General features: G+C 59.0%; 4 protein-coding genes across 11 annotated transcripts in view; 2 read left to right on the forward strand and 2 right to left on the reverse strand.

Moving 5' to 3' along the window:
- Positions 1–23: 23 nt before the first annotated feature.
- On the reverse strand, positions 24–10,715 carry BTBD19 (BTB domain containing 19). 4 transcript variants are annotated; one of them, XM_085586313.1, is made up of 8 exons: positions 10,617–10,715; positions 5,032–5,269; positions 4,550–4,603; positions 2,970–3,029; positions 1,835–1,903; positions 1,374–1,505; positions 1,075–1,200; positions 24–948 (listed from the first exon to the last, which is right to left on the reverse strand). In XM_085586313.1, the coding sequence occupies exons 2-8, from the start codon at positions 5,260–5,262 to the stop codon at positions 814–816; spliced, it is 807 nt and encodes a 268-aa protein (XP_085442439.1). In that variant the 5' UTR covers positions 5,263–5,269; positions 10,617–10,715; the 3' UTR covers positions 24–813. The 4 variants fall into 4 exon arrangements, with proteins under 4 accessions (XP_085442439.1, XP_085442438.1, XP_031361343.3 ...); XM_085586312.1 differs by lacking the exon at positions 10,617–10,715 and adding an exon at positions 8,146–8,727; XM_031505483.3 differs by lacking the exon at positions 10,617–10,715 and adding an exon at positions 7,643–7,782.
- DYNLT4 (dynein light chain Tctex-type 4) lies at positions 9,388–11,477 on the forward strand. The gene is made up of 2 exons (XM_021530197.4): positions 9,388–9,546; positions 9,873–11,477. The coding sequence occupies exon 2, from the start codon at positions 9,882–9,884 to the stop codon at positions 10,527–10,529; it is 648 nt and encodes a 215-aa protein (XP_021385872.3). The 5' UTR covers positions 9,388–9,546; positions 9,873–9,881; the 3' UTR covers positions 10,530–11,477.
- Positions 11,301–21,377, reverse strand: part of PLK3 (polo like kinase 3) — a 16,067-nt gene continuing 5,990 nt past the window's right edge. Inside the window, exons 1-15 of one of the 4 annotated variants that reach the window (XM_085586297.1) lie at positions 18,285–18,523; positions 17,406–17,513; positions 17,211–17,327; positions 16,669–16,798; positions 16,494–16,581; positions 15,861–15,956; positions 14,998–15,193; positions 14,518–14,644; positions 14,013–14,122; positions 13,817–13,946; positions 13,639–13,722; positions 13,275–13,437; positions 13,046–13,175; positions 12,732–12,842; positions 11,301–12,347 (exon numbers count right to left, since the gene is read on the reverse strand). In XM_085586297.1, the coding sequence (XP_085442423.1) occupies positions 12,153–12,347; positions 12,732–12,842; positions 13,046–13,175; positions 13,275–13,437; positions 13,639–13,722; positions 13,817–13,946; positions 14,013–14,122; positions 14,518–14,644; positions 14,998–15,193; positions 15,861–15,956; positions 16,494–16,581; positions 16,669–16,798; positions 17,211–17,327; positions 17,406–17,513; positions 18,285–18,443 (1,944 nt within the window). In that variant the 5' untranslated portion in view covers positions 18,444–18,523 and the 3' untranslated portion in view covers positions 11,301–12,152. Of the gene's footprint in view, positions 12,348–12,731; positions 12,843–13,045; positions 13,176–13,274; positions 13,438–13,638; positions 13,723–13,816; positions 13,947–14,012; positions 14,123–14,517; positions 14,645–14,997; positions 15,194–15,860; positions 15,957–16,493; positions 16,582–16,668; positions 16,799–17,210; positions 17,328–17,405; positions 17,514–18,284; positions 18,524–21,377 lie in introns of those variants that run through there. The other 3 variants (XM_031505552.3, XM_085586299.1, XM_085586298.1) reach the window with 3 other exon arrangements.
- Positions 17,509–21,377, forward strand: part of LOC146766744 (uncharacterized) — a 10,130-nt gene continuing 6,261 nt past the window's right edge. Inside the window, exon 1 of one of the 2 annotated variants that reach the window (XM_085586310.1) lies at positions 17,509–18,069. Coding sequence is in view for 1 of the 2 variants with exons in the window: in XM_085586308.1 (XP_085442434.1) it covers positions 21,089–21,275 (187 nt within the window). In the remaining variant the exon portion in view is untranslated. Of the gene's footprint in view, positions 18,070–18,453; positions 21,276–21,377 lie in introns of those variants that run through there. The other variant, XM_085586308.1, reaches the window with a different exon arrangement.

Genomic DNA, 21,377 nt, shown 5'->3' on the forward strand with positions numbered 1-21,377 from the left:
CCCCCCCCCCCACGCCATCTAAGTTATTTATATCAAAGAGAGCAAAGGTTTATTTTTGTAGTTTGTACAGGCGGTAGTGGGGACCGAAGGTTTATTTTTAAAGAGTAAATATATATATTATATATAAATTACCTGCTGTGTCCGGCCCTTTCTCCTGGGGAACACAGCTGGAAGGGGGATATGTGTGCCTGAGACAGACCCAGCTGTGTGCACACACTCAATGGGGGGTGCAAGGGGGGGCTGCACACTGTGTGTGTGGCACATGGGGGGGTTGGCAGCCTGTCCTGCGTGTGTGGCCTGCTGGTAGAGCTTGGTGGTGGCTGGGGGTGGGAGCCTGTCAGTGCAGCGGTGCCTGCAAAGATGCACGTGTCCCCTCCTACCTGCACCCCCTCCAAGCCCCAGGGTCCCCGTGCTACTGCCGTGGAGGGTTCCGTGCCCCTCCTGGAGGTGCTGGCGCTCTCTCCCACTGCAGCACGGCCCCGCTGCCGGGGGAGGGCAGCACGGCCCCAGGGAAAGGGGAGCTCATCTTGGGTCCCCATCCTGCAGGGATCTCTGCAACCCCACCACCCTTGGGTCACTACCTGGGCAGCCTGCAGTGTCCTTGCACCCATCGCATAGCCCAGCTCTACCCTACCCCCAGACCCTGCATCACTTTTGGGGGTGACCCAGGCATCCTGCCCTGGCCCTGACACTGTGACATGGGACAAAGCCCCTTATCAATGCTCTTGCCCACAGCAGCATCAGTGCCCAGCCCCACACCCTGCCCCACTGCAGAGTCCCCGGTTGGGCTGGACAAAACTCGCTGCCCAACCCCTACTTGGCGTGTGGCTCAAGGTGACGGTGATGGTCACGGGGCCGTGTGCCCCGGCGGGGACGGCAGAGGCGGGAGGGCAGCCCGCTGCCCTTCCTCAGTGCGTGGGCACGCCAGGCTGCCGCGATGTTCTCCACCTGTGGGGATGGGGAGACAGATGGGGACATCAGCACTGCCACAGTGTGGTTCTCCTCAGCCCATCCCGAAGCACCCTCCAGCCCTAGAGGTCAATCAGGAGACACTAAGAACAGGCAGCAGCTCACCGGGATGAGGAGGTCCTGCTGGTTGTAGCTCTCCAGTGTCACCAGTTCACTGGGTGCCAGCAAGGGCAGACGCAACTCCCTCACTGGCAGGGCAGCCACCTCTGCCACCGGACGCTCCAGGACAGCCTGTCAGAGATCAGGATGTGAGGGATGAGGCTGGTGGTGTCCTGGGCACCAGGGGAAGCAGGGGCCTGCATGCATCACAGATCCCTGGGCTCAGGGATAGGGTGCCTACATTCCCAGCCTGGGCCGGTGGGGGCCCAGGCACCCCTGGGTGGTCCTTGCTGCATGACACTCACCGAGCTGACGTGTGCCCACTCCCGCACAGCCTGCACCAGGTCCAGCTCATCTGCGGCCAGGCGGTCACTGCGCAGCACCCGCGCCAGCACCACGTCGGAGAGCTCACGGAAGCCCTGGGTCTGCACCACTGCCTGCCAGCACACCACAACACTGGGGTGCTGGAACCAGGACCCCACACAACCACCACCCTCATCCATCAGACACATCCTGGTGTCATTCCTGCCTGGCATTCCAGCATCCCCAACCCAAACTCCAATCCCATGTCACTCCAGTACCCCCCAAGCCTGCCTCTGCCAGTCGCCCAGTATCTTCTCTCCAAATGCCATTTGCTCGTCTCCCAGCCTCCAGGCATGCTGTCCTTATGGGTCCTGCTCCTTTGCCTCATGCAGTGTTCTCCATGCCCTGTGCCCCCACACCCTGGGGTACCCCAACCATGCTCCCCCATCACCTGCCACCGTACCGTGGTGCAGCCCTCGATGAAGGCCAGGCAGTGCTGCTGGAGGTCCACCTGCCCGTAGGTCACCGCAGCCTGTGAGACAACACGGACACTTGCAAGAGGGTCCAGGGCAGCAGGGACTCCCTGCCAAAGCCCTACAGAAACATGGGCCCTGTCAGGGGCACAGGTGAGGCAGACATCTCTCTGGGTTGGGTATCACGGTGGGGAGGAAGGGGCACCAAGGCTCCCTCCTTTTCTGGCCTGCCCAACAGCAAATGTTTTGGTGGCTCTAATGCCCAGGACACAATTTTTCACCTCTGCTCAGGCACCTCACCGAGCCCACAGTGTGGGAGAGGCCCTGGTGCTGTTCTCACAAGACAACACCACAGGCACATGAAACCACGAGTCCTCCGTGCTCCTTGTGTGGGCACAACCCCATCCCCCCACAGCAGCCCCTGTGTGTGGGGTACTCGGGACCAGCACAGGAAGGGTGAACATCACGTCCCACTCCACCACAGCATGGGACCAGTGCTGACGTAAGTGGGGAGGGCAGACAAGCTGTTTTCTTCAGGTTTGTTTTGTTCTGGGGTTTTGGGGTTTCTTGTTTTGTTTCCTCTGGGCCAGTTTTAGCTCCGTTTATGTCGCAGTGGTCTGGCATCACATCTGGCTGGGGCTCTGTGTTCTGGGGCAGGCACCTCACCCCAAGATTATTTCAGCTTGTGGGAGACAAAAAAAAAATCCCCCTTTTCTGGGGAGCAGTCTTGGTCTCACCAAGTAGCATGGCCAGGGACATTAGGACCTTTGCAAGGCTATTTTTAGGTGCCTCAGCTCTCAGCAGGGGTTTTGGGACTGGCTCCCCAAAACCCAGTGCCTCCCAGTTTCATGCAGATGATGACAAAGCCCTGGCACTGTGGAGTTCTGGCCAGCCCTGCTCAGGCTGACAGAGGAGACACTTCTCTGTCAGGTTCTGGTGGCCCCACTGTCCCTTGCAGCCCTGGTACAACCCCAATGATCTGGGAGTTGGCAGGGCAGCTGCTGGGCCAGGGCTGAGTGGGAAATCCTGCCCCACTATCCAAAACAGAAGGGTGAAGTCTGTTCCTGCCCCAAAATTGTACAGATTATTTTTAAGACTTTATGACCCTACTGGTGTCACTCTTACCTGCAGGGCCTCGCAGACCTGCTCCACACTCAGCGTGTCCTTGATGAACTTGACACAGAGCTGTAAGGCAGGCAGGGAGAGGGTGGGCAGAGTTGGGGACACAACCCTGCCATCCCCGCACACAACTCTCAGCATCCCCTGAGCCCCAGCACATGGAATGTGGGGCAGAGGCATTTCCAGTCCCCCAGGATTTCATAAGCAATGGCTTATGCTTATTTCATAAGCAATGGCCTGTAGGATGAAGTCTTGCAGTGTGGATATGGGCAGCCAGCTTGGCCACTGATGGAACCAGGGACCAAGATTGATGTGACCAAACCCAGCCAATTTGATAGGCCCAGGTGGGTCCCTTAATCCTGTCTACAGATGCCACCCATGTTCTGCCACAGGGCACAATCCTGGTGCCAGCTGCAGTGCACTGCTGACTTCAGCTGTGCCCCAGTCCTGCCTGCCAGCTGCGTTCTGGGACCAGCATCTCCAGCTACATCCTCTACATGGATGATGCAGGTGGAATGCAGCCAGACCAGCATGTTTATCAGTGAGTGGGACCTCTCTCTCTTGCTTATCTCAGCTGCCTACCAGAGTCCTTGGGAAACCCAAGGGGATGTGACACGCAGGGAGGAGCTGTCAGCTGGGGCAGAAGGGCCCTGAGTCATTGGCAGGAGGGATATGAGGTCACCCTGCAGCTGGGCACATTGACATGGTTTCACCAGCTGTCCTTGACCAGCCCCTTTCCCTCCCACCCCTCCTCTATGCAGGTCATTCCCCTCAGGAGGCATTTGCTGGGTAGTGAGATGTGACTCATGATAGGAACACCAGGTCCCCCTTTTCTGCTACACTCCTTATATCCCTTCCCTTCCCAGACAGCTGTTTGACAGCTCTGCCACATCTGGGCTTTGGCTGATCTTGTTTCCACAGGTCCCATTCCACCACTGGCAGACAGGAGCCCACGATTCCTCAGTTCCTGAGGTACTTTCCCAGTGCGATGGGGAGGGAGGGGAAGTCTGGGTGTGAGATGTCGGGTCACGCGTTCAGCCAGGCTGTAATTCAGGAATCAGGCTGATGACGTGGCTTGGCCACCCTCCCCAACACTGAGCTGCTTCAGCTCCCTGGCCCCTCCTTGTTCAGCTCCCATCCTTCCTCTTTGCTCCCTGCTGCCTTCCCAAAACCTTCCTACCCAAAGCAGCATTGCCTTGGCTGTCAGCTGAGGTGCTGACTGCTGCCAAGGACCGGGGCTCTCTTTAACTGCATCACCCTGTCAGATGACCAGGCAGCACGTGCTGGCAAAGTCACAGGGGCTTTCCTTCTGACCTTTGCTGTGCAGGGTATGTGAAACTCTATGTCCTTCCCTGTGATTTCTCGGGATTCCCCTGTGGGATTCCTGGCTGCTGCTGCACCCACTCAAGGGGAATCCCACTGAAGAGACCTCCTAGGATCGAGAAACAGAGCCAAGCCTGCATGATGCTCCACAGTGCTTTCCTCAGAGGCACCTCCAGCTACCAGCCATGCAGGGACCATCTTGGGGTGCTGTCAAGCCTGGGAACACTCAGGGACCACTGCCCTCAGCCCAAACAGCACTGTACCTTGCACAGGTCCTGCAAGCCATACTCCACCGATGAGGTCAGCACCTCCAGTGCCTGCAGGCAAGAGGCACCTTGTGATCATCAGCATGCAGGGCCATGGACAGGCACAGCAGGGTAAAGGGCCCACCAGGGTAAAGGGCAGGTGTGCTCCAGCTTCCATGGGAGCTCCACGTGGGAGCGGGGCGTGGGAGATAAGGCTGATGCATGGAGAAAAATTTAGGTTTCCTGCTGTGGTATCCCCATTCTCACTATCCAGGATATGCACAACCAGAGGTCCCAAGACTGGGACAAGGTGCTGTGGATACCCCACCATGCTGGGTTGAGACCCCACACATTCATTACCCTGTTAGCCAGCCAGAGAGCATCATACAGACCACCTCCTCCAACTTAGGCACACCAAGACTTGCAAAGCACCCCCTTCCCTGCATCCCCTTCTTGTCCCTCCCATGTCCAAGGTCCCCACCAGCCTCATCCCCACTCACTATGTGGCTGTTGAGGGTGACACTGTTGGTGTAGAGGAACTCAATGACGGCCAAGAAGACCTCAGGCTGCACGTTGCCCAGGATGAAAGGGCCTTGGGGTTGGATGCTGCTGGAGGAGTCCTGGCTGCCCACTGGTGCCTGGCTGAGCATCCCACGGAACACCTGGCAGCGGCATGCCAGCACACAGCGGTGTGCAAACACCTTCTGCTGCTCCTGGCCCACCACGAACATCACATCGCTGCGGGGGAGAGGGGACTGTGAGGGACATGGTGCCTGGAAAGCAAGGGCACAGCCTTCCCTGGGCTGGCACAGGGCACACAGAAAGGGCCCTGCTGAGTGCCTGGCACAGCAGGGCAGTACCCTTTACTTTTAACCCAGGGGTTTGTCCCAACAGGGGAACAGTGGGGACCTTGTTGGTGGCTCTTTCTAGCCATTTGAATGCTGCAGGCGAGGTGAGCATGACAGGTGCTCTGGAAAGCATGGAGAGCCCTGGGTGCTGGCACCGAGCAGGGCAGAGAAAGGCCAAGGACAGCTAGAGAAAGTGACTTTCTCTTTTGGCATAGCAGAGCCAAGGAAAGCATCACTGTCATCGGGATCAGCCTCCTTGACTCATGGGAACTGACTCATCATCTCAGGGATGTGAAGTCTCTGGCATAGCTGCCAGCAGGGCTGGCAGTGGTGCAACAGGACAGCTTGTGGCATACACTAGAGCACAGGGACCATCCTGTTGCCCTGATCCCCTATAACCCTCCCCTCCCAAGAATGTTTCCCCAGTTCCATGGCCCCAAGAAAGCAGGGCAAGATCAGGGAAAAAGAAGCAGGCAAAGGACATGGAGTCTCCAACCTGAGCACACCTGCAGCTACAGCCCATCTATCCCGTTTTTCCTTTCACCATCCCAGCAGGCCAGTGAACAGAAGACATGCCACCCAAATTCTCACTGCTATGAGGGCATGCACAAACCCATGGCCTGACCCTCAGAGTGTCCTACAGGGAAGTGTATGTGACCACCAGAAGGAAAGACACCTGGGTCATCCCAAATGTCTATCAGGAAATACACAGCTGGGGCAGGATGGCTGCTGTGAGCAGAGCCCAGCAGGTCCTCCATGACTGCTCCTGCAAAGGGGATCATGATAAACTCTTCTGTGATTGAGGTCCAGAGGCCAAGAGGAGCAAGGAGAATGCAGGATGCAGGCTGTGAGATGTGGAATGCCAGCTGCGATGATGGCATGCAAGGTCTGGGATGAAGGACACAGGCTGCAGGATGGGTGCAAACCGAAGATTGTAGGATGTGGGATGCAGAACAAAGGCTACAGAGTGCAGGCTGTGAGGTACAGGCTACAGGAGAAAGGATGCAGGATGTGGGATGAAATAGATGGATGCAGAGCACAGATTTCAGGTTGCAGGATGCAGATTGCAGGATGCTGGATAAGAGGTATGGGCTGAAAGATGTGAGCAGCAGGATGTAGGCTGAGAATAACCAGGCACTGTCAGCCACTCCTCTACTTCCTGGTGCTGTGGCTGGGGAGTTTTCACTGGGATTTCTCTTCTGGGTGGCCAAAAATTTCAGCAGGAATGGGGATTTCCTTAGATAGCTCTGGCATTCCTTAGATAGGCTGGCCAGGCCTCAGCAGGAAGTGGGTGAAGAGGCCCACAGGCAGGCAGGACATACCATGTGGGTGAGGGAAGCCAAAGCAGCATCTCCATCTCTGCTCTGGCAAGGGGTGGCAGGAATGCCACACCCTGTGAGTAGGGATGCCATGCTGTCGCATGCCCTCTGGGGATAAAACACCAGTAAAGCCAGGTGGGAGAGGAACTGAGCAAGGGAGAAAGCTACCCCTGGGGAGCTCAATGTACCCCCATTCCCAGCAAGGGCAAGTGCCTAAGCACAGGATTTATCCTGGGATTACTGCCTTGCCCTGTTGACACCGTGCCTGGGGGCAGAGGGGGTCTGGGCACTCCTGAGAACTTTCCCTCCTCCTGAGAGATGATGGCTGCGCAGGGTGGGCTACACCCGGGCAGCCCGGGACTCCTGCTGGCATGCGGGTGTGCGGGGAGCGCTGCACAAGCCACGGCGGCCCCAGCAGCGAGGGCTCGGGGCTGCGGGGAAAACAGCGCGGAGAGCTCGGGGCTGCGGGGAAAACAGCGCGGAGAGCTCGGGGCTGCGGGGAAAACAACGAGGAGGGCTCGGGGCTGCGGGGAAAACAGCGAGGAGGGCTCGGGGCTGCGGGGAACAGCGAGGAGGGCTCGGGGCTGCGGGGAAAACAGCGAGGAGGGCTCGGGGCTGCGGGGAACAGCGAGGAGGGCTCGGGGCTGCGGGAAAACAGCGAGGAGAACTCGGGGCTGCGGGGAACAGCACGGAGTGCTCGGGGCTGCGGGGAACAGCGCGGAGGGCTCGGGGCTGCGGGGAACAGCGAGGAGGGCTCGGGGCTGCGGGGAACAGCGAGGAGGGCTCGGGGCTGCGGGGAACAGCGAGGAGGGCTCGGGGCTGCGGGGAAAACAACACGGAGGGCTCGGGGCTGCGGGAAAACAGCGAGGAGGGCTCGGGGCTGCGGGGAACAGCGCGGAGCAGCTTCGGCGGGGCTGGGGGGGAGGCGCGCCCCGGGCCCTCACCTGAACTGGGGGTTGTTGACCAGGGTGCGCAGGGCGGCGCTGAAGGCGGCCGCGTCGCCCTGCAGCCGCGCCGAGCAGGGTCCGGCCATGGGCGGCCTGAGGGAGCGGCGGAAGGAGGCGCGGGCGGGCCGGGGGACGGCGGGAGGGAGCGCGGAACTGCCGGGAGGCCGGCGGGGAGCTGCGGCGGGCGGCACGGCCCATTGCTAGGGAAGCCTGGCCGGCAGCGCTGCCGGGCGAGCGGCGGATGCAGCGATGGGACACTGAGGCGAGAAGCACGGCCCTGCTGCCGAGGCGGCTCCGGCCGGCGCTCCCCGCGCGGGGAAGCGGGGCTGCGCCTCGCAGCGAGTGGAATTCCTTGCCGTGTTTCGCGGCTCCGGCACGCCTGGCACAGGGACTTTGCGGCCCAAGCTGGTGGCTTTGCTGCGGAGCAAAGAGATAAGGTGAAGAGACGCAGCCAGCTGAGATTTTGGAAAAGGCAGCACATGCACGGAAATCGCCCTCACCTCCACAGCCCCCATGGAAAGGCCTTGGGCATGGCCGAGTCCCCAGCAGCAGCACTGGAGCTCGGCAGGAAGATTTGTCCCCTGAAATGGGAGAAGCCTTCTCTCCTGCGATGTTCCAGGCCAGAGCCCTGCAGCTCTCATGTCTGCTTAGGGTACAGGTGCTTGCAGAGAGAAAAAAGCATCACCAGCCTCATAGAAAGGCTTGGGTGGGAAGGGACCATTTAGCTCCAACCCCCTTGCCATGGGCAGGGATGCCACCCATAGATCAGCCCACTAGAGCAACCTGCTCACCGAAGCCCAAACCAAGTCCTGTGACATTCTCCAAGCCTTGGCTGGCCCCAGGCAGTGCAAGCAGGGGACTGCCCATGGAGGGATCCACCCTTGCTTGTCAGTGGATGTCAGAAGGAGAGGCAGGAATGGGGCTCAGAGCTGAGGCAGCACCCAAGGGAATGGGGTCTAGCTGGCAGTGTGCTTGGCAGCGCTAGTAGAGGCAGGCTATAAATACCTCCAACCGGAGATAGAAGCACAAAAGCTGTCTCCACTTTCCTCAAATAGCTCAGCAGCCAGGCCAGACAAAGGCACATTGATGGAACAGCTGTGTCGTACCAGCTGGGCTGGGCTCCACTGGCAGAGAGAAACTCCAGCCAGGGTCAGGAGCCCCCAGGGACCTGCTCACCCTGCAGGCATTACAGCAGCAGAGTCCCTGGCATGTGCCAGGGCTGTGCTCCATACAGTCCCTGGAAGTGTTCAAGGCTGGGCTGGATAGGGCTCTGCGCAATCTGCTCTAGGGGTGGCATCCCTGCCCATTGCAGGTGATTTGGAACTAGATGATCTCTAAGGTCCTTTCCAACACAACCCACTATGTGATTATATGATTCAATGGTGCCCACCCATTCACACTCTCCCTTGGTGCAGTGGGGCATAAGTAGCCTAAGGATGCAAATGTCTGAGCAAAATCAAGCTGTTGGAGGACTCAGTCCCAGTGCAACCCATGGTCAGGGCACAAAGTAGGGATCACAGTTGATACTCTCCACCCCCTGTTCTTGTCTTTAACATCCAACACCAGCCTGCATTTTTCAGGGCTAGCAGGGAGCTGAGATTGGAGGGCACACGCCTGGAATAACCACATCCCTGTGCTGACACAGCTGAAAATGCAGAGAGGGCAGGAGTGAAGGGGAACAGGGCTATCCAGGGACCAGGAAACAAGGAGTTACAGAAGCCATGCCCCAGAACAGTCCTGGAGACCTACAGTGTCACATAGCAACACTTCACCTTCCAGGAACACAACAGGTTTGGCCCTGCTCACAGCAACTTGCAAGATAAAGTTTGGTCCAGGGCAGTGACATCCACCAGAGACAATTCCCCTGGGTTTACTCTGCAAGGACAGGAGTGGAACTTACGGTAAGTGTGAGATCAGATGCAGACCAGAACACTGGGGAAAGAGTCACTCACCTGTGCCAGGGGAAGGGATGGGAGAGCAGGGGGTTGTGTGGACCATGCATTGGATCAGCCCCAGCTGGCTGGGTCTGATGGGCATGGAGGCACCGGAGAAGGGAAGACAGTTGCCATGGATCTCCCAGCCCCTCTGCATGTCATCTCACAGAGATTCACATGCCAGAAGGCATGGGATTTGCAGAGGGCAGGGAGAAGTGAGGCAGAGAGGCAGGGGAATGGAGAGGCTACAAGACACCGGCCTCACCTAACACTCAGGTATATGTCCTTTGCAGGCCACCCCTATGGCTGAGCAGCCCATCCCAGAGGCAGCCCTGCTAGCCCAGGTGCTGGCTGCAGCCAACTCTGAAGCCCCTTCACTCCGCACTACATGCCGTGGGTCCCAGCCCGCAGCGCGGGGCACTGAGGACAGCAAACCACCCGCGCTGCTCTCCCGCCGCAACTCCATCCTCAGCCGCCGCAGCTCATTCGGGATGGTCCCGGGGAGCAGGCGTCCCTCCCTTGGCCCCTGGATGCTCCACAGACGTGTTAGCTTCTCTGGGCTCCCAATTTTCCAGCCCATCCTCAAGACCCGTCTGGAAAACACTTACAGAATGGGACCAGACAAAGGCTGCGAGTTTGATGCACAGCGGGTGCAGAGGGTGCTGGAGGGCACGCTGGCCCGTGCCTTGGGGAGCAGTGTATACAGTCCCCAGGGCAATGCCCCACTAGCCCAGAGCCTGACTGAGCTGCTGCAGAACCAGGCCAAGGAGGTGGTGCCACCCCGCTACAAGCTGGTCTGCCACGTGGTGCTGGGCCAGCAGGGCCAGCAGAGCCTCTTGGTGGCCAGCCGGGGACTATGGGACCCTGAGACTGACAGCTTTGCCTCTGCCACCTTCTCCAACGCCTCCCTCTTTGCTGTAGCCACAGTGTATGGGGTCTACTTCGAGTAGCACATGCCTCTCTGTCCACCCAGTCTTGTAGAGCTGTAGGGAAAGAGCAGCTGAAATAAAGAGGTTTCATCCAGCTGTGTGCCATACCTGGAGTCTTGGGCCAGGGTGTGTGCAAGGAGCAAGATATGGATGCTCACTCCAGCCTCAGCTCACACCCACACTGCAGTTCCCAGTACTATGGTTTGCAAAGAGACCAAGGCAGCAGCAAACACAACAAAAGGCTGGATTTCCCTGGAACAGGCAACTGCCCAAGGCTGTTGGAGCAGCCCAGGCTGCTTCCCACAGCCCAAGCTGCTCCCAGGCAGATTGATTACACAGATCACCTTCAAAGCAAGCTCACAGAGCTCTTTCCTGGCTTCATGCCCAGCTCATATCCCATCACACGAAATGTCAACGCAAGGGCTCAGGCAACCCCTCCACCACCTGGGTCATAGCTCCTGCCTTCTGCAGCTCAGCAGAATCAGGAGAGCAGCTGGGTTGGGTCCAAGTACAGAAAAGACTGGGAATGCGTTTGGCAGCAGCAAGGAGAACTTGAGGCAGCTCCAAGGCTCCACCAGCATAAGCAAGAGCTAACTGTGCCCTTTGTGCCAGTCCCATGAAAGGCAGTGGAGGTACCACAAGGGCTTTTCATGGCCATCCTGCCTCCCTGACCTTATTGCCCAGCAGCAATCAGTGGCAAGAAGGGTTATCCCCAACAGGCAGAAGCAGCTCTGGAGCAAGAATGATGCTGAAGCCCTTTTGTGACTCTAGCTTCAAAAAAGGCAGACATAGTTTGCCCTTACACAAATAAGTTTTTATTGAGGTGACTCAGGGAGAGGGGAACTGCACATGGACAGACCAACAGGAAAATAAATAAATTCCATATAAATAAGATACATAAATAGTCCCACATGGCACAGACTGCCTTGAAATAAGAAACAACCCTGGGTCCCAAAAAAATGAGGGCTTCTCCAGGCAAGTCCTCAGATCCCATCCCCCACCCTTTATCAAACCTCAGGTTGTACCAGACAATTCACAAATTGGGAAGAGACTGAGCCCAGCTGGGCCCAGCACAAGTCCCTCCTTAGTGTAACAGTTGTGGAGTGGCACACACCAGCCCAGAGAGCCCCTGGCAGGGCAGACAGCACCCTTCACCCCTGCCCATTCCTGGGAAGGGGTTTTCCTATCCCACAGCACCTGAAGTTTGAGATCAAAACTGTGCCAGCCATGTCCAGGCCATGCAAAGGGTCTGTGCAACTGATGCATCAGCTGGGGCAGGGGAGCCTGAGCCTCCACCACAGGTAGTTGTTGCCAGCCCTAAACAAGGCTCAGCCAGCCCCAAACCCAGCTGCAGAACACTCATCCACCACCACCTCCCTGTAACACCCAGTCCATTCCATCAGGACCAGCACCACCAGAGCAGGAGCTGCCAGTGGGAAGACAGCGATTGCCCAGAGCCAGGGAGCAGCAAGGATATCCAGACCTGCTGCTGTAACCACATCCACATGTCTTAGTCCAGAGTCCAGCTGAGCACCAGGATACACAGTGCCCAGGGGGATAGCCAGCACCACATCATCCCTCCCATCCCATGGGAGGGCAGGGGAAAACCTCCAAGTCCAGACAGGGTGCCCCCAAGGTCCCAGGCTAGGCCTCAGCCCATTCTTGGAGAAGCTTGAGGATGTATCTGAGGCGGTGCTGGAGCTCAGGAGAGCAGCCCAGCTCCTGGATGCTGCACAGCTTGTAAGTGTAAGAGTTGCGCTCCCGGTTGATGTAGGTGACAAGGCAGGAGTGGTCAGGCTTGCTAATGATCACCTTGGTGTGGTCGTTGTAGAAATTCACCTAGGAGACAGGTTGGGCTTGGTTTAAGCCATGCTTCCCACAGCACGTTAGGAGCCAGGATGAAGCCACATTTCCTGCCTCAACCCGTTCCTCCTCCCCAGCCTGCCCGGGAGCACCCTTGCCCATGCCCCACGGCAGGAATGAGCCAGCCCTAGCACAGGGGCAGACAGAAGCATCCAGCTGAAGTGCTATGTCTCTCCATGGGCTGGGGAAGCTGCAACCAGCAGCTCCAGGCACTGGAGCAACATCATGCACCCACAGCTGTTTTCACAGCTGTATTTTCCATTTGGGCTGTGGCAGATGAGCTCCAACACAGACTAGAAGACCCCTATCTGGCCTCCTCTTCACAAGGGTCTGGGCATCTCCACTGTGCCCCACACATACCTGGAGGGTGCCACTGCTGAAAAGCATGAGCAAGGCTTGGTCAGTCTTCACCCACTGCAGGAGGAGCAGGGCTGGCTGTCCAAGGTCATCTATGCTGGGCAGGTCACCTCCCTTTGAGAGAAGGGTCTGCATAAGACACTGGTCCCACACGTGGGAGCACTTCCAACAGTGCACACAACAAAGCTGGGTACCCCCTCAGTGGAGTCCCCACTCCCATGGCACAACCCTGTGTGTCCACCTGGCCACAGCTGCAAGCAGGGAGTCCAGCCAGCTAAATGGTGTGGTCAAGCCATAACCCAATGTCCAGCACTCACCTTCATGAGATGCTGCTCCATGTAGGACGCAAAGTAGCGCAAGACACTCATCTGTCCCTGCAGCTGCTCGGGGATGGCAGACACAGAGAACACCAGGTGTTTGCTGTTGGTTGGGTTGTAATGTACAGTCCTGGAGGGAGCAGAGCACAAGTTTTGGGGATGGTACAGACTCCCCTTCCCACCCAAGGGGCTCTCCTAGAGACAGATCAGCCCCATTCCCACCGCTCACCTGTGGTTGGGGGAAAGCGTCATGTGCGTGCCGTTGTTGAAGAGGACCCCAATGCTGCGGTTGGAGAGCTGGTAGCCAAAGCCATACTTGTTGGAATAATCCACCCACTTGCTCACCCAGACAAAGTGCTCATGGCGGGCCAGGGAAGCTGGGTTTTTCTCCGCTGTTGGAGAAGAGAGGAGGTGAGCAGTGCAGCCAGCCAGCCCCTGTCCATCTCACCTGCCCAGAGGGAACAGATCCCTACAGCAGGCTCTGGCACCATTTAGGGTGCTATCTGTACCCCAAGTAGCAGCCATGCCTTCATCCCACAGGGAAGGGGATGCACAGCCCCCTATCCCATCCCAGAGCAGTCCAACCAGTTTACCTGGAGGCATGGAGGAGAGGCAGGTCCGCAGAAGCCGGACAGCTGACTCAATGATGGCAGAGGCAGTGATGCAATCTTCAAAGGCTGTGGGGAGAAGATGAGAGGCTGAGTCAGCTGGCCCCGCTATCAGCCCAGGCATGACAGGAAGCTTGGGGTGGCTGGGACAGGTATTGCTCACCTTCACAGCTGCTGGCCATCGTTCCCCGGATGGAGGGAGACGCAGACTTGTGAGAAGTCTCCTCCACCACTGTCTCCACGGGGCTGGAGCTGGCACTGCGGCATGATACAGGAGTGGCCTGTGGAGACACCTGGCTTTATCATGGTCTGTCTGCTCTGCCAAACAAGGGCGTGCATGGCCTTGGAAAGGTTCTCACCTCATTCCCTTCCACAGTTTTATAGCTAATCTGACGACAGATTGAGGTCTTCATCAGCCCAGTAACCAGCTTGGAGAGGTCATCCCTGTCCTCTGAAGAGCCTTTCCTGGCTGAGGAGAGAGCAAGAGATGAGTACACTGCTGAGCATAGAGGCCGGCAATATCCAGGCCACCCCTCCCAGTAGCTCAGCTCTCCCTTATCTGTTCCCATGCCCATGGAGGCAAGGAGGGTGTCAGACAGCTGCCTCCCACTTTCACTTCCCAGTTCTCATGCAACAAAGGACTTCCAGGAGGAACTGTCCCGTGGGTTGTGGCACAGTATCCGCTCTCCAGGCACACACCCATGCCAGGCCACCAGCACAAGAAAGGCAGGGGCACACCCAGCCTGTGCTGTACCCAGGCATGGGGTCCAGAGAGATCCATCAGGAGGTCTCTCCAGAAAACAGGATCCACTTCTTCCTGAAGGAAGAGTCACCCAGAGGCTCCTTGGCAATGCACAAACTTACCCTTGGGCTTCTTCTTCCTGAAGAGTGTCTTGGTGACTTTAGCAAACAGAGTCTTTGCAGGATTTGGGGGACTCAACTCTGGAGCCATCACACAGCTGCTGGGAGGGAGTTTCTCAGGAGTGTAGCCCTGCAGAGGTCAAGGGAGAGGTTTGGTTTCCACAGGCCACATGCTCCAGGCAGAGCAGCTGCCCTGGGCTGACCACAGTCATTCACAGCCCTCCTGACAGCCAGCTTGTGTTTCCGTCAAGCCTCAAAACCATGACTGGCATCAGCACAGGAAACAACCCCTTGCTATAGCAACAAGGCAGCAGAAGCACAGCAGATCCCTCAGTTCCTCTGGCTGGCATTTGGGCAGGACAGCGGCTGCTTCCTTTGAAGGACTGACACTTTGTACAGGACAAGGACAACACCCTGCACAGCCCAAAAAAACCTCATCCCACCTGGTGAAGGGTCTCTTGACCCAGGTCCCCACCCACTCACCTTGAAGAACTCATGGTCCAAAATCTCCTCAAGGGTGAGGCGGTCCTTGGGGTTGGGTCTGAGGATGCCAGTGATGAGGTGCTTGGCAGGCAGGGAGAGGAAGACAGGGAGGGTGTATTCTACTTTCTTGATACACCTGTAGGTCTCCTTGAGGTCAGAGGTCTCAAAGGGAGGGTTCCCACACAGCAGGGTGTACCTGGGAGGGAACATGCATGCCACTGTCAGATCCCCACCAGGCTTGTGACTCAGCAGCACTTAAAGCAAGGAAGTTATTGGCATTTGGCTGGCCACACCTGGCTGAGAACAGCACTTCCAGCCCCAACTGCCATGCTCACATCCGGCCATGCTTCCTCCTAGCAACTGTTAGAGCAACAGGCAAGGAGCCTTGAGGAAGGACAAAGAGCTGGCAGGCAAAGGCCACCCGCTGCTCCCACCCGCGTGGCCACCAGGGTGGAAAATGGAGCAGGCAGCAGCCGGGTGAGGGGCTGGATGTGCCGAAACGGCGATCGCTCCCTGAGCAAACAGCGCGGCAGCCACAGATTTTCCGTTGTTTATCAGGTTCACAGTGCGGTCAAGCCTGCTTTGAACCGGAGCCGAGTGCGGCATGAGCACACCCACCCCATGCAGGTCCTGCTTGCACAGTCCCCACACAGCATCCCAGGATGGCTACAGGCAGCACCTGCTCCACAGTAAGGCTGAGCAGGATCCAGCCAGTTGCTTCCCCTCCCCCTGCCTCTCAGCAACCGCTGCAGAGCCACAAGGCACAGCACACGAAAACTTCCTCATTGTGTTGCCCACAGAGCAGCTGCCCCCAGCCCAGGCAGGGTGCCTGGACCCCTCCCCACCCAGCAGCACAGACTTACATGACACAGCCCAGAGACCACACGTCCGACTCTGGCCCATGGCCCTGTCTCAGCAGCACTTCTGGAGCCAGGTAGTTGGGGGTCCCACATATTGTCCTGTGGGGCAGAGCACCAGATCAGTGCATGCTCTTCATCCCCTCACAGACAGCCTCCCCCTAGCCCTGGGATTTAGCTTACAGCCTTGTCCTCCCCTCACTCCATTTTGCTCTTTGTGGCCCCCTCGCCATCTATAAGGAGGCCCATACAGACTCCCTCCTCTCCAGCTCACAGAGGTCAGCAGCAGCTGCTCTTGGGGAGCTGTTGGGAAGAGCCTGTCCCAGAGCTGAGGAGGAACAGAGCCTTTGTGTCCCAGCCTGTGCAGCCGGCACGGCAGCCAGGCAGGCACAATAGCAGTAGTCAACACATTGTTCTCCCCGACGGCTGCAAGCTCATTCCTGGAGGAGCCACAAAGCCCCCAGCCCCCTCGCTTTGCCTGCAGCTGGAGCAGGAATTGCTCCCTCAACCCAGGAAGGGGCCCTAAGGCTGCTTCTCCCAAGACCAGGAGGGACCCCTTGCCCCTCCACTCTCCTGGGAAGCCACAGGAAGAAGAGTGAAACCCTGGAGGATTCTGAAAAAGGAAAACCTCAAACGTACTTTTTCTTCTGGTCAGAGACATCCTGGCAAGCAGCCAGCCCAAAGTCCCCCACTTTCAGCTCCATGTTTTCATTGATGAAGAAGTTGCCTGCAAGTCAAGGGTGATGTGTCACCACAAGTCCCTTGGGGACAGCTTGCTCCCCACACAACACCATGTGCCAACCACAGCACTCACCAAGCTTGAGGTCTCTGTGCAGGATGCCCTTGAGGTGAAGGTATTTCAAGCCTGAGATGATCTGTTTGAGGTAATAGCGCACTTCGGGCTCCAGCAGAGTATGGCGGGCCTTCCAGATGTGGGCCAGGGACTGCAAAGGGAGAGAAGACAGCTTGTGATGCAGGAAGGGAGAACAGACAGCCCTGCTGACAAGGCACAGGGTAGGCAGGGTCAAAGCCAGTTCTTCCAGAAGTTGCACATTCACAAATAATCCTTCTTTCACAGCCATGACCTCAGCCAACTCCCCACATGAGGTTGAGGCTGCTCGTCAGAGCCATGGGAACCTCTGGACTTATGGTGGCCACACCATGAGCAGGCAGTCCAAGAAAGACAGAGCTGCTGGAGTGCCCAGTGCCGTGCAAAACCACTCTGCTTAGGGTGAGCTCAGAGGGTGTGACAGCTCAGGAGAAGGGGACTGCTAACAAACACCTCCGCAAGGCCTGCTCCAAGCAGCTATGGCTGTCTAGGAGATCCTTTGACAAGGAGGCCACAGCAGCACTGACCTTCCTACTGCAGTGCTCCAGGAAGATGTAGATGCTCTCCGAGTCCTCAAAGTAGTGGGAGAACTTGACAATGTGCTTATGGTGCAAGTCCCGATGTAGCTCGATCTCATTGGTGATCTGCGAGAGAGCAGCAGTGTCAGATGAGCCCAGGTGAGCTGCTGCTCCCCAGCACCCCACCAGCTGCATGGCACCCACCTTCTCCCGCTGGTGAGGTTTAGCCACCCTGCTGTGCGGGATGACCTTCACGGCATAGGTTTTGTTGCTGGAGAGGTCTGTCATTTCATAGCATCGTGCAAACCCACCCTGCAAGGGAAGAGGTGGTTACGGGTGGGTGGGAGACAGCTCCTTACCCCTGTCTGCTTACAAGCCTCCTCCTCCCTTCCCTGGCAGCGTCACACGCTCCCTCCTGCTGAGTCGCCCACTAAGATCTGAACTATGATGCTCTCAACCAGGCATTTTCTTCACCCATTTCTTGTAAAACCTCCAGGGCATTTTCCCTCCCACTACGGCCGGACTTTGCATCTTTCCACATGATAGATCAACCTGGAAAGTCCTGCGCAGGGCAGGAAGCCCGGGGACCGGAGGCCATCGAAAGGCAGCCCCATGGAGACAGGTTTTTCCTGCCGTGATGTCACCCTCCAATCTGCACACTCAGCCGCTGAGCCCACTCGGGCCGGGCTGGGAACCGGCATCCTCCTCCTACACACGCTGCTGTCAGCCGGAGGAAAAGTTGCGTGCGGCGGAGCGGTGCGAGCCGGCACCCCTGGGAACCGGGGCACCCACCGGCCCACGCACACCCCGCGGGGCGCCCCGAAACCGATGCGGCTCCGATAGCCGCCAAGGCACGCAGCCAGCCCGGGTGATTCACGGCTTCCAGCACTGCTGCGGGCCCGCCGGGCGAGGCGGGGACGGTGGGGGCGGCGGCCGGGGGGCTGCATCCAGCCCCGGGCGGCCCGGGGTGGGGGGGGTCGAGCAGGCGCGCAGCCCCCGCCCCTCCCCTCGTCCCCACCGGCTCACCCCGGCGCAGCCGCTGCCCCCCGCGACGGCCCAGCCCCCTTTCCCCATTCCCGGTACCTTTCCCAGCAGGCGGCCCTTGCAGTAGGAGCGGCCGGAGACCGGGTCGGTGATGATGCGGGTGGTCTCGGCCGCGCGGGGCGGGGGCGCCGGGGCGGGCGCGGGCCGCGCGGGGAGGGCGGCGGCGGGGAAGGGCGGGAAGAGGCCGGCGGAGTCCATGGCGGCGCGGGAGGACGGGAGGGTCCCGGGGCTCCGCCGCCCCGCGCACGTGGCCCCGCCGGCGCGCGCCGCCGCTGCCGCCCCGGGAATCCCGCCGCCTTTATCAGGGCCGCGGTGACGTCACCGGCGGAGCTCCGCCCCCGGGCGGCCCCGTGCTGCCCTTAAAGGGGCCGCAGCACCGGGGAAGGGTTTCGGAATTCCGGGAATGCGCGGGCATCCCGCTGCCAGCTGTGACACCCGGGATGCAGCCCCGTTAGCGGCTCGCTGCCTCCGCTGCACGGGGCCCACCCCTGCGCACACCCTGCATCCCCCTCCTAGGGACAGGGACAACCTCCCCTTGACTCGGGGTTCTGCTACGGTCACGCTGAGACCCCGCAAACGCGCAGAGCTCCGTCCCCTGTCTCCCAGGACATTCACAGCCGCCTCCCATGAACATCTGTAAATACACACACACAAAACACCTTCTCACAGGCTGTTTCCCCCCACAGGTGTTCCCAGCCTGCGCCACACGCCCAGCTGCGGTCCTCACACCTCCTCCCCATGGGAAGGTTTTGGCCCAGGGAGGGTTTTCAAAGCCCCTGTGTTTCCTGTGGGCCCGGACATGTCCCTCCCTGCCGTATGACAAACTTGGATGCAGGTGGCCACACCCCAAGATCCTTTCATTCTGCGCCAGGGCGCAGCAGAGGGGGGCGCACAGGGACCAGCGGAAGATGCAGAGCTGGTGGGATCCACGCTTGCCGCTCGGTGCCCGGGGGGCTGTGCTGCCGCGGGTGCCCGGCTGACAGGGCGAGCAGCGGCGGCCGCTGCTGCTCCCTGATGGCCGCGACGAGCGCACGCCGCGCTGCCGCCCGAACGGGCCCTGGGAGCCGGCGCTTGGCATCTCTCCCTCCCCACGGGCGTGGGAGCTGCCAGAGGTGGCTGCAAACCCACCCACCCCCCCCCCCGAGTCTGAAGCAGCAGTGTAGCAAGAGCTCCTCAATCTTCCCGCTGTCCTTCCCTTGCTCACACCACGCACAGGGTGACTCTGTGACCATCCCGTGCCTCAGTTTCTCCCCACTGCTGCTCAGGGCTCTGGCCGCACTGTGCTCCAGAATATGCTGATGGTTTTATATGAGCACTCCAGGAAACAGCCCCGTTCTTCCCAGCACATCTCCTTTCACCCTAGGGTACTGGGGATGAATTAATTCTGTATTTTTTTCTGCCGAAAAACTGAGAAAACCTGCCTGAAGACAAAGAGGAAACAGCACATATCTGACTGTTTTTCTCTTGTGTTTCCAGCTTTCGTAGGGGAAGCACACACAGACTCAGTGCCCATCAGCACACATGGCTCAGGAGCAGGCTGGGATGCTGCTGCCCCTGAGGGGAGCTGCCTGTTTCCATCGCGGCCCCGGGGCTCCCCGGGCACCGGTGGCATCACAGGTTTTCCGATGGAGGCCCCAGCTCCGGAGCTGAGTCAGCGTCTGAAGGCAGTGTGTGGGTGGAGGCACCCAGGAGGGCCCCGGGGACCTGTCTGGGGATGATGTGACAGACAGGGACTGTCCTGGGATTTCCCACAGAGGGACACGGGGACCTGCGAGGACCAAGAGCTACCATCCGTGCTCCTGCTCCCCACTGCCCCTGGCTGAGTCCTTGGGCCAGAGATGTGCCCCACAGCCCATGTCCTGCCAAGGCTGAGGCACCTCCTCTCCAGGAGGGACGGAGCCTGGGAGCAGACCCCGCCGCCTGCAGCCCCGGTCCCCTGTGATGCACAGCATCTCATCACCGGTTTTCCCGTCACTGATCTGGGGCAGTGGGAGGAGCTGTGGTTTAAGATCACCAGCCTGTTGGACCTGGGGAAGGGGAGGCTCTGGGGTGAACTCCTGACTGCCCGCAGCTAGTTAGGTGGAGTTATAGGAAAAGGGAGTCAGGCTCTTTGGGGCTGTGTACAGTAAAATCATGACAGGCACACAATGCAAGCTGCATCAAGGGAAATTCCATCTAGATATTAGGAAACCTTTTTCCCCTTGTGCATGTGGTAAAATATCACAGCAGGGGAGCTGAACCCAGCTGCCAGCTCACGCCTGCACCAGGGCTGCCCTCTCAGGGCAGCTGCAGGGCATTGCTGTGTGCCCTGCTGTGTGCCCTGCATTGCTGTGTGCCCTGCTGTGTGCCCTGCATGCAGTGCCTCGGCTGCAAGAGCAACACCAGCCAAGCATCGGGGTGCAGACAAGCTCCCCAAGACTGGGGTGACAGCCCTGACACCCTCAGGAGTGGGGTGTTCCCATCCCTCAGCACAGCTCTGCAAAGCATGGGGCTGCAGCCACCAAGGAGGAGGATGGAGAGAGTGGTTGGTCCCTTGGGTGAGCTGGTGAAGGAAGAACCAGCACCAACAGGAGCCAAGGCACCCCAGGAACTGGGGCACAAGGCACCACAGTACTGGACACGCTCAGCCCAGGTCCTGTCTTACCCATCTACATCGGCACCCAAGCAAAGAGCTGTTGGTACATGCCATGTGCATCAGTTTACCCAATTTACCCTGTAGTGAGTGCACATGCACTTTCAGGGTGTGAAAACAGAGCTCCCCTCTCCAGCACTGCTTTTCTGAGGGATGTAGTGCTCATGTCTGACTCTGCTCCTCCTTACTACTGGCCTGGGACTTGGGTGGGATGAAGGGAATTTATAAGGGGTCCCGTGATGGAGTGCGATGCTCCCCTTTTGGTCCCCATCCGGCAAGAATGTGCACTCTGCATCCTTTACCCAGTGGAGCTGGCAGCTGCACCCAGCCGGGCAGAACCCTCTCCCCATCCCAGGAGGAAGACAAATTCAGCAGAGCCCAGCCCAGCCCCTTTCCAGGTGTTTGGGGGGGCTGATGATGGAATAAAGACAGGACTGGAGGGACACATGGCTTCTGGCAGGGCAGAGCGGGAGAGGTTGGGAAGGGACATTCTTTCTGGG

Source organism: Lonchura striata, chromosome 8 (genome assembly GCF_050655825.1).
Source record: "Lonchura striata isolate lonStrDom1 chromosome 8, ASM5065582v1, whole genome shotgun sequence".
Classification (NCBI taxonomy): domain Eukaryota; kingdom Metazoa; phylum Chordata; class Aves; order Passeriformes; family Estrildidae; genus Lonchura; species Lonchura striata.